This window comes from Ictidomys tridecemlineatus, chromosome 3 (assembly GCF_052094955.1).
Source record: "Ictidomys tridecemlineatus isolate mIctTri1 chromosome 3, mIctTri1.hap1, whole genome shotgun sequence".
Lineage (NCBI taxonomy): Eukaryota > Metazoa > Chordata > Mammalia > Rodentia > Sciuridae > Ictidomys > Ictidomys tridecemlineatus.
The window spans coordinates 206012780-206024484 of record NC_135479.1 but is presented as its reverse complement, the minus strand read 5'-3'; the positions used below and the strand labels follow the sequence as shown (position 1 = coordinate 206024484).

Here is an 11705-nt window from a genome sequence, read left to right as displayed (position 1 = left end):
GCGACCCCGCCCCCGGGGCGGCCCGCGCCGCTGGAGCAGCGGCGGTCGGGGGCGGGGCCTCGGCGAGCAGGAGCGCGAGGCGGCCTCGGCCTGCAGAGGGCGCTGCCACGCCACCAGGTGCCCCGGGTGCGTGCAGTTGTGTCTGGAAAGCGCTCGGTGAGCAGACCCCAGCCTTCTCCAGGGCTCCCCGGGAGGAGCAGGCCTACACGTCATTCGTTTCCCAGATGCTAGTTGGTCACAAGACTGCTGGGGAGAGCTTTAACTTCCTCTTCGGGGACTTGCTCAAGGGTGGGTGAGGTTACACAGCGGGCGGACGTGTTGGGCAACCTAGGGCTTCCCCTGAGCCCGGCGCGTGCCCGGAGGCCAGGGGCCCTTGTCGCTGTAGAGGGAGCTGGTGCCATTCCGGGATGCCAGCAGAAGCAAAAATCTGCGGCACAAATACACTCTTGGAGGAGAAAAAATTCTGAGGCCCACATCAAGTTTGTACGAAAAAGTATTCTTGTATTATTACCCTTTACCAAACACCCAACCGTTATACAAAAACTTTAAAAATAAAGCGCCAGGGGTGACAAACCAGCACCATAGAGAGGTCATATCAAAAGAGCAATGTGAAATCTTTCAAAATACGATACAGAAGGCGAAGTGGTGGCTTTGGTGTAGGACAAGGCCTCTTTCCTAAGGGATTTCATTAGATTCTTAAATAAGGGTTTCCTAATTGGGTTACTTTACAGCAATTACATAAGTTACCTATTAAAAATCCTTGAGCCACGACCTGCATGACTTTTGCTTTTCCCCTTTTGAATAGGCCCAGGAGACGGGTCTGAGAAACCTGCTCTTGGGGTAAGGGGAGTGAGATGGGAAGATCCTCGACCTTTCATCCTTCCTGGGAGCCTGGCAGGGTCATAGAACTTCTGTATTTATTTCTTATTCCTGTGTGTTTTTAAATATTTCTCCTAGATTCAAAGGGTCTTAGAGATTAGTCACCCTAAAAAATAATTTTTTTAGAAATTTTGTTTAAAAAATAAAAGAAGTTGAGACTCGAGAGGCCAAGTAAAATGCCCAGGGTCATACAGCAAAATTTGAGCAGTTAGAACTCCAACTCTGACTCTCAGTGCTTAATAATGTTTGCTACATGTCATTCTAGGATTTCACCCCCCTTCCTTGCCCCATTTACAGAAACTGGTCCCATTGAGGACATTTGCAATCCAGCACATAGCACTTTAAAATTTGACAAACAGGATCTCTTAGACTTGTAGGCCACCTTTCTTCCAAAGACCTTGAAGCATTTTTTATTTTATTCTTTTTTTAGATCTTTAAATGGGACACTGAGATTTTTATCCCTCTCCTTCATGCAATGTGTCCTGCCTGATACTACAGTTATTAATATGCATATCTGTATTTCACTCTTAGAGCCAGGAAGGGCTGCGTGAGCACCTGAGTGGAGTTCTCAGCTTGGCGGTGACAATATGACATCTGAGAGGTGCCCAGGGACCACTGACTGAAATTGCTGGCCCTTCCCTTGTTTCCTTATGCATCTGCATCCTTTCTCTCCAGCTAATCCTGCTCCAACCCATCCCTTCAGCCTGGTTTATTGCTCATTCCTTGAGCTTCCTGGGCTCAGGGTCTCTACCTGCTCACACTACTCATAGCTCCTGCTAGGATTTTCCCTTCTTTCTCCCTTCTCCCATCCTGGCAATTCAATTGTTTCCCAGAAACATTACAGGGCCAGAGGGATAAGGTCACCCTGAAGAACACAGGGAATCTTGCTTACTGGGAACCAAGATGAGATTCCTAAGAAGTATATTAGAATAAAGGGAGAAGGCAGGGCATGCATCTTCAAAATGTATCACTTGGACTTGTAAACAGTGTGCTCGATGATACTATATATTCCCTTACGGGGAATGCTCACAGATTATGTCATCAGGAAGAACTGGCCAGCCCCTGTACTCCTTGTACTCCTTTCCTCACAGACCACTTGTGGCTCATAAGGCAACAAGTCTGTGTACAGGGCGAGAACCCTGTGTGGACTTCTTTGTTCAAGTTAATGAGCTATATTCAGAATCATCTCATGATATAACCGTCCCTTCCAGAGTCAACATCAAAATCAGAAGTATCGCTTCTATCAGATGGAGTGTCTTCCTCAGTCCACAGGCACTGGGAAAAGGGGCTGAGGTCGAGCAACTGTGACCTTTCCCCACTCGCCACCAGAAGACTGGATTCCATTTGGTCAGGATCCTCTTCTAGGTTGATGATCTCTTCTGGAAGAGATGACACCAAAGGGGATTCTTCTGAGTCATCGTCATCAGGAGCTCTCATAAACACAGAGTTTAAATTCACATTAAAGGTAATCCTGTCCCCGGACCCTCCAGCGGAGCTGCAGTTGTCCTCAGGAAAAGAGTCCTGGCACAAGCTCTCTCTCCTCTCATAGGGACCATTTGTGTGGCAGGGGCTGGGCTTTGGCACCGTAGGGGGCCCGGGGTGGGGCTCAGGCTCAGCCTCGTATGGATCAGATTCCTCAGCTTCAGAGCCTTCCATCTCAGGCTCCTGGGAGGCAGCAGAGACCTGGCTCAGAAGCCTGCTGGTCAGTCCGTGCATGGTGTAACCACCGGCGCTAGTTCTGAGAGCCACTTCATGGTCACTGTCACTGTCATCGTCATAATTATAATCCCATACTTTCTTCTTTTTGTTGACAGAAATGACTTCCACTGCATTCACAGCTTCTGTTGGTGGCAGACCGGGAAATATCTGGGCTACAAAGTTATGAAAATTCTTGAGAGAAAGAGAGAGAGGGCAGGGGGAGAGGAAGAGACAGATAATTAGTCTATCACTGTGTTTGCTCTTTATTTTCTACATAATAAAGCTGAGTAGCCACTACACTATGATGGGGATGAGGATGATGACTGCAGGAACAACAGGGGGAGCCGGGGTTAGGTAGTGCTCACTGGTGCCAGGCTGGCTCCTGGTGCATGGCACAGCTGGCCCTCCAGATCCCCTGAGTGCACGTGCCTTATATAACGCCGTGCATTTGCATGGAACCTCCACGCATTCCCTCTCAACTGTCAGGGCCCTGGAGGTGGCTCACACACTGGAGGGACAGCTGTGTGAATGGCTGGCATACTGTATTGCTCAGGCAACAACCACAAGAAAACAAGTCAGTACAGACACAGTCTTTCCCAAATATTTTTGAATGTGAGGACTTTGCTAAACGTAATAATCCTAAATAGTTTATCTTTAGAATCATGTGACTTTTAAAATTTAGACAATCACATATCATCAATAAAGTATCATTGTCTCTACAGCACTTTCAACTCTAAGGTGTATGAGGGCGGGGGTTTTTGACCTGCTGTGTCCTCCACACCCAGAAACATGCTGACATGTTTGTTACACTTGCGAAATGAAGAGAAGATGCTGCTTTAAAAAAATGTTAACAGCTGTTCTTTTTAAATTTTTAATATTTTTTAGTTGTCAATGGACTATTCATTTATTTATATGTGGTGCTGAGGATCAAACCCAGGGCTGTACACATGCCAGGCAAGTGCTCTACTACTGTGCCACAACCCTAGCTCATAACAGCTATTCTTGATTGAACACACATAAGCAAAGGTGCTAGGCCTAGAGTCAGTTTCTCCATTCCCAGGGTTTTTAACCTAAACATAGAGTAACAATTTTTAATGGAGAAATACTAGACAGACATATGATATCAACATGGTAAGATGATCATGAAGGATGCACTTTTTTTTTTTGGTACCAGGGGATTGAACCAAAAGCTACATCCTCCATCCCTTTTTTATATTTCATTTATTTAAAGATAGAGTCTCACTAAATTGCTGAGGCTGGCTTTGAACTCATGATCCTCCTGCCTCAGCCTCCCGAGCTGCTGGGCTTACAGGTGTGCACCACCACGCCCGGCCTAGGAGTGCACTTCTATCAACCATGAAGGAATGTTTAATTATAATGGCTGCTGAAAAATTAGAATTAGGTGTGTGAGTTCAAATATAAACAATAATGTATTTCTAAATGTTACTAACATAAAAGGAAGAAATAAAATAGGGAAAATGGAAAATGATGGGTGAATGCAGTCGAATAAAAAAAAAACACAGAGGTTTAAAAAGGTGTACGATCAATATCTAGCCTCTTAAAGGCTCTAAGTTCGAAAAGCACAGAGAGGAAATGAAAGTAAACAAATGGCTGTTTTTGTTAATAATCAAAGTAACACACATGAGAGCACCTCCCAGGGAGCCTTATGTACACAATGAATAAAGACAGTAAAAATGATTCATTGTGGTCAGTGGAGCATTAGAGAGAGATAACATCACTATTGGCTCAGTTCTTGTAGATTTTTTTTTTTTTTTTGGCATTAGGGGTTGAACCCAGGGGCACTTAACCACTGAGCCATATCCCCAGCCCTTTTAAAAATATTTTATTTAGAGACAGGGTCTCTCTGAGTTGCTTGGGGCCTCACTAAGTTGCTGAGGCTGGCTTTGAACTTGTGATCCTCCTGCCTCAGCCTCCAGAGCCCCTGGGATTACAGGTGTATGTCACTGCGCCTAGCTTAGTATCAGTTCTTTAAAATATCATTTATAAGAAAAATCTACTTGGTGTGTAGATTCCACTGAAATAATTCAAAATAAAACAAAACATAATCCATACAAAAATTTCCTTTGCACTATTCATAATGTCCAAGGAAAGAAAGGAAAAGAAGTGAAAAAGAAATCAATCCAAATGTGCTATAGTTAAAAATGTGATACAATAATAACAGTGGAATTCTGTGTAGTCATTAGAAATAATATAATAGGTGGAAATAAATAATAGGTGGACAGTATATGAAGAGAAAACATAAGGCACAGACACACTGTAAATATATTTTTGCAGGGATGGAAAAGAACCCAGCCTGATAAGACTTGTTGGTGTTTATGGAAATGAGACTTTCTTCTATGAAAATATTTAAATATATAGTAAAAATTTTTAGTTTAGAAAAATTAAGATACAAAAATTTTTAAAACCACATACCAGGACTTTGGGAAAATTATCTCTTAAGCATATATAACCAATTCGCTTCAGTAGTATGATGGTGCCTAGGAAGACGAAGACTACTGAGAACACAGTGATTATCAGACTTATTTTGGCATTTTCGGATGATTCTGTTGGAAAAAAAAAAGACTTTATTTCAAAAGAAATCCAATAAATGATCACAGATGGGAATAAATGCACATTGGTCAGAGGTTAGAAAGTGATTATCTGAGAAACAGAAGTTTGAAAAATAATGTTTTCTATTTGCTAAATACCAAAGCTTGGAGAGCAAGCCAAGGGCGTACTCTTTAACCAATAAAATATATTTAGCTTTTCATGTATTTCAAAGTGAAATTTCTTTTGGTTTATGTTCTGAAACTGCACTGTCCCACTAGCTGTGACTGTTTAAATACAAACAAATAAAATTGTGCAGAATTAGAAGCTCAGTTCTTCATCACACTAACCGCACCTCAAGGGACCAACAGACACCTGTTAGCATGTGTCACGGGAAGGGAGAAGAGGAAGGAACTGAAGATGCCACCTGGGCCATCGTGTGGATGTTGGTCACACTAGGAACGAAAGTCAGGCCCAGCTGAACTCGCCATTCCCTATTGTGAGTTCCTCTTAGCTTCTTGTCAAAATTCTTTTTGGAAAATTTCAAGTTTCTGACAAACTTTTCCCCCTAAGTATGAATGGTCAGAGAGGTAATCAGTAGTTACTTAACCAAGGCCCTCTAAAATTTCCAGAAACATCTTTATTAGTATTAATCCTGCATCCAAAGGCTGAGAAAAAGTAGACACAGGAGAGTAAAAAGGAAATAAAAGTGGGCTACATACTTTAAGTCTTTTGAAAGGGTGAGCAAAGAACAAAAAGAAACTTGGTGAAGACCCAGCACTGGTAGGTAGCATGGACTTCACAAACCCAGCCTCATCTCCATGAAGAATGAATGAGGTGGGACTGCAAATTGGTGCAACCACTCTGGAAAGCAGTACAGAGATTCCTCAGAAAACTGGGAATGGAACCACCATTTTGACCCAGCTATCCCATTCCTTGGTTTATACCCAAAGGACTTAAAATCAGCATACTACAGTAATGCAGCCACATCAATGTTTAGAGCAGCTCAATTTACAATAGCTAAACTATGGAACCAACCTAGGTGCCCTTCAATAGACGAATGGATAAAGAAAATGTGATATATATGTATTTTTTTTTCAATGGAATATGACTGCACTTTAAAGAAGAAAGCAATTAGGGCATTTGTTGGTAAATGGATGGAGTTGGAGAATATCATGCTAAGAGAAATAAGGTAATCCCCCAAAACCAAAGGCTGAATGTTCTCTCTGATATGTGGATGCTAATTCACGATGGGGGTGGGTGCTAAGGAAGAACAGAGTTACTTTAGATTAGGTAGAGGGGAGTGAAGGGAGGAGAGGGGACCTGGTGATAGGAAGGAAGGATAGTAGAATGAAAAAGACATTATTACCTTGTATACATAAATGACTGCATGACTGATATGGTTCTACAACATGTACAATCAGAAAAATGAGAAATTATATCACATCTCTGTATTATATCAAAGTGCGTAAATGCATTCTACTGTCATGTATAACTAATTAAAACAAACAAAAATTTTTTAAAACTGAGTGCAGGATCATCAAATCAAGGACAGTCCTAAAATCTGTTCTAGCTGCATAGATGCACCTTTATGATGCAAAATTCTTCCACATCTCCTGAAAAGGATGGTGAACCCCAAAAGGACTTCATTGGTGAAGCAATGGCATAAAACTGAGGTTCTGACTCATGTACCCATTCAATTTCTGGAGAGTAGCTACAAAGGATCTTGCTATAGTTTGGAATGTCTAGAATGTACCCCAAAGGCTCATGTGTTAAAGGCTTGGTCCTCCGTCTGTGGTGCTATTGGGAGGTGTTGGAAAACATTTAAGAGGGAAGGCCTAGTGAGAGATCTTCTGGTCACTATGGGCATGCTCTTGAAGGGGACAATGGACCCAGTCACCTCTCTCTCTGTCTCTTTTGCACCCAGCCATGAGATGACCAGTTTGCACTGCCATGTGCCCTCCACTGAGATGCGCTGCCTCTCCAGAGCGACTGGACCAATCAACCAGGGACCAAAACTTCCAAAACTTGAGCCAAAATAAAAAACCTTTCCTCTTTACAAGTTGATTATCTCAGGTTTTGTTACAGTAACAGAAAGGCAACTAACACAGACCAAATGCAATCTTTAAAATAGGACATCCTACAAACTAAATTATGTAAATTGAAATTAACAAGCTAGAACAATGCTTGTCAAATTGGGGTATTCTCACAAATCTGAGCATTCTTTGTAAGAACTTAAAATTTTTGTCTTTATTTATTTTTTTATTGTTTGGTACTAGGGATTTAACCCAGGGGCACTTTTCCACTGAGCTACATCCCCAGTCCATTTTACTTTGTATTTTGAGACAAGGTCTCACAAAGTTGTTTAGGGCCTTACTAATTTGCTGGGGCTGGCCTCAAAACTTGCCATACTCCTGTTTCAGCCTCCTGAGTTGCTGGGATTATAGGCATGGGCCTATAATGTTTATATTTAGCTCGATGATAATCTAAAAAGACTGGCAGATTATGCAAGTATACTATTTTAAAATATTCCTATTTGAAAAGAAAGGAATTGTTTCAATGTTCCAAGTCAGGAGGAAGTTGTAAGTGGACTTTATTTCTGTTAACCATCTTCTTCATAAAAGAGGGGTAAGATCAATGCATCTTGAGAAGGGGAGACCAGGTTGTGTCTTCAAAATTTGGATTTTCCATGGAATTGCATTGGGATTTTCAAAAAAATAAAGGACCTTATGAGAAGAGGGCTGAGCTGAGCAATAAGAATGGTAATATCTGATTACTATTTTCTTTTTTAATGGAAAAGAAAAAGAACTTTGTCAAAAGGCTGATTGATGACTAATGTCAGTTTATTGGTGTGGACCGAAAACCACGACATGGCATCTAGGTTACTGTAGTTCCAGCCCATTAGTCCCCTGGCTCCCCCACCTGGTGGCAACCAGACATTCAGATCTGTTCACATCCCTTCTGGGTCCCCACAATGGCATCCAAAGTCCCACATCTGGGTCCTCCATCTCTATGACTAATCTGTTACTATTCTTCCTTTGCTCAGCTCACACTTGCCATCCCATGCCCAGCCCACTCTGCCCAACCACCCCATCAGTCTGACCCATCCAAGCCTGCAGTGCTTTGGCTGGGTCTGAGTAAGTCAGTGCTGGTCTCAGGTTGCCCCTCCAAACTCCTCAGCATTTGCCCTGTGTGAATCTTGAGCTTGTCTAGTTGAGGGCAGTTCAGATGGTGAGTAGATAGGGACAGATGCCACCGTATCCAAACCTATTTGGTTCCTGAGTTTCAGAAGAGAAGAATCCAGATGTCAAGTATTTGGATAGTCTAACTGTTGGACATGATGGATGAGTGAAGGCTGACTTAATAGGCAAGAGGACGTGGTCAGGCCAAGTGTAGATGGAATGACTGGACGGTGCTGCATGACCATTTCTCAGCAGGTAGATTAGAGAAAAGTCAGGGGGAAGTGCATCCTCCCATACATGTCAGCCTCCAAGGAACTGTCAGCTGCCCAATCAGCAGCTCTGGGTTTCATCAAAGCGTCATCGTATTGTCATTTTAACAATTTAAGTTGTATTATATATGTGAGAGTTCTGTTTTTATATAAGACTAGGATATAATTTCATGTATGTCTCTCTATCTGTCCATCCATCCATCCATCCATCCATCAATATACCTCTGGAATCTCTGGTTTTTGTCCTGGGCATAAAACCTCAAAAGCTGTGGAACTTCCTAAGAGATAGCAGCAACTTTTGTTATTTCTAACAAGCCCCATTTAGGGACTACTGTGGTTGAAATGAGTCCTCCAAAGCTCACTGAAATTTAATTGTCACTGTGATATTTTGGGGAGGTATATAAGTCATGGGACCCTGCCCTTCTGAATGGATTAATGCTGGTATTGTGGGAAAGGGTTAGATGTTGGAAGTAGTTTTGTTATAAAATGAGCACTCTCCCCCATATGTGATGTCCTCCATCCTGCTACCCAGTTTCAGGACTCTGTTATAGCAGCAGAAAATAGCTAAGATTGATTTCTGAGTTTATGCTAATGAAGTGACTCATGGGGGTGCAGCTAGGTATCTTCAGGACGAAGGCAGATCAATAGAAAAACTAATCATTTGATCAGAGGGTTGGAACTTCCTCCCAGCCCTACCCCCAGGAGGAGAGAAGATGGAGATGGAGACTATGTCCAATCTTATGGCCAATGATTTAGCCAATCACACCTATATAGTGAAGCTCAATAAAGCCCAGAACACTAAGGCTTGGGAGCTCCTGAGTGGGTGGACATACTGATGTACTGGGAGGGGGTACACCCTGATTCTATGGAGGCAGAAGCTCCTGCATTGGGACCCCTTCCAGACCTGGTTCTACGTACTTCTGCATTAGGTCTTGGTGCACAGGCTCTGTAGTAAAATGATAATCAGAAGTGTGGCATGTCACTGAGTTCTGTGAGTCAATTTTAGCAAATTTTGATTACAAAAGAATAATAGGTTAGGTCAGAGAGATGCAGAACCCAAAAGGAACACTCTAATTTGTAGTCAAGTTGACCTGGGACCCCCAAACTTGTGGCTGCCATCTGAAGTGGGGGCCATCATGAGTCTGAGCCCTTAACATCTGGGGTCTATGCTGACTTTGGGTAGTTAGTATCAGAAATGAATTGAATTGTTGGACATCTTGAGGTCGGATAACTAGCTTTAGAACATGATTACATGGAGGAGGAGAGGATACAGTTCAGACCCTGAGGCCTAGAATCAGAGAGGCCCTGGGAGGTGCAGCCGCCTGAAGTTCCTGGGGGTGATGCTTTAGAATTTAGAAGTTATGTTGAGGTGTTCTTGGATGGAAGGGGCAGGAGTTAAAAAATTAGCTGGCCCCTACCCCCATGAGGTTGTGGCCCCCTTCCCCAATTTTTCTTCATGTTTCTTAAAAGGCATTTTCGTTTTTTAAAAATCTGTACAGCAAGAGCAAATTTTTCTGTCAAATAAAAATGAGAAATGCAAAAAAAAAAAAGAACATAATTACATAAATTTCTTCTGTGTTTATACGTTTGTAAGAGCTAAAGGGAAAAAGATTCTGTGCAGTTTTTGGTTTTCTCTTGTTTAATTGATATTGTAAAAACAACTGAAACGAGAGGATTGAGATTCTTTTTCCTTTAAAATCAGCCCACATGTGCATCATTCAGCTTTGAGGAACACGAGAGGACAAAATCACACTGTGCGATGGCCACAGCCAGTTGCAGCCAGGCACTGCTGCATGTCTTACTGCATGTGCAACAAACATGTCACTTAAAGTCATCTCCTTACACATCCCACTTATCTTACTCTGGTAAAGCAGAACATTAAAGATACTTCCACCAGGGCTGGGAGGATTAGAAGAGCTTTTTGCCAGAAGACCTTTCATAGATTTTTCCCTTTTGTTACAACAATATATATTGGCAATAGAGTGACTTCCTGAGAAAATAACCAGCAGGGAAAACTCCTAAGCTCTATCATTCTCCTGCACACTTCTGCACACAGAAGAGGGTTCAAGATCACACTGTTGGCTATTCTGGTGTTTTTGCAACAGAAAGGCTTTCCACCTTCATCATTCACCTTCTCCTCCTTGCTGGCAAGGCTCAGCTCGCCCTCATCTGTGAGCTAGAGTCAATGCTCCTGGGAGCCAGGTCTTACCTACAGACCATACCCAGCCTCAGGCAGCCAGCTAGTGGGCACCCTCCCATGCCTCTGTATGCAGTTGCTTCAAGCAATTTCAGCATGCCATGAATTCCACATTCTTTGCTTTCAATAGGTTTTCTTCAGAGTAAACCTACTGAAATTTCAAAATATGATTTTCAGAAAGCCACACACCTGATTCCTGGTCAAGGCGAAGGAAGGTGCATTTTGAGGAAGACTGTATTCTTTTTTCCAGATATTTAGGTTTAAAATAAACAGATATACAGTAGTTTGTGTTTGGAATTAAATTGTCAATGACATAGTTGAAATTTCCAGTGGTGTTTCCATTTATTTTGGGTTCATGCTGTAAAAAGAAGCAAAGAAAAAAAAAAAACTTAGTAAGACTCACATGAGACTTTCATTTGGAGGTAGCTCTGTAAGAGACTCCTTGAGGTTCCATCTTCAAATTTCAAATAGGGTTAGAAATATCACATTAGGTTAGAAAACTACATGTATTTTTGCCTAGGCACACACATATATGAAAACCATAAAATCTAGTCTACCAACTTCATTATACACACGAGGAGAAAAGGTCCCAAAGATGATAAAGGTCTCTAGCCTGCCATTTTTCAAGATGATCTTGTTGAATTGATAATGTGTACCTAGTTTACACTTCAGAAAGGACTTCCACTAGGGTAACTCCTCTGACTCTCAAAACAGCCTAGGCATCATTCCATTCTGCAGATGTGGAAACCACAGCTGAAGTGGCCAAGTAACTTCTCCAGGTCACAGAGCTCGTCCGCAGCCACGCCCTGAGGCTGCTGGCTAACTCACCCCACCCCTTCCTTTCCCCAGCAGTTTGGTTTCACTTTGGAATTAAAAAGATGTTATGAAGGCTCTTTTCTGAATAACAATTTTTTTTTAAAAAATTTCATTCTA

At 42.3% G+C, this 11705-nt stretch overlaps 1 protein-coding gene and 1 long non-coding RNA gene across 4 annotated transcripts in view; one reads left to right on the top strand and one right to left on the bottom strand.

Moving 5' to 3' along the window:
- The first annotated feature begins 8 nt into the window (after positions 1 to 8).
- On the top strand, positions 9 to 7186 carry LOC144376476 (uncharacterized). The gene is made up of 3 exons (XR_013437000.1): positions 9 to 156; positions 2091 to 2344; positions 2694 to 7186. It is a non-coding gene; the product is annotated as an uncharacterized LOC144376476 (long non-coding RNA).
- The window catches only part of Ifnar2 (interferon alpha and beta receptor subunit 2), a 32161-nt gene continuing 20936 nt past the window's right edge, over positions 481 to 11705 (bottom strand). For all 3 annotated transcript variants that reach the window (XM_013357829.4, XM_078044551.1, XM_078044550.1), the window contains exons 7-9: positions 10962 to 11130; positions 5011 to 5141; positions 481 to 2769 (exon numbers count right to left, since the gene is read on the bottom strand). In XM_013357829.4, the coding sequence (XP_013213283.2) occupies positions 2062 to 2769; positions 5011 to 5141; positions 10962 to 11130 (1008 nt within the window). In that variant the 3' untranslated portion in view covers positions 481 to 2061. The remainder of the gene's footprint in view (positions 2770 to 5010; positions 5142 to 10961; positions 11131 to 11705) is intronic.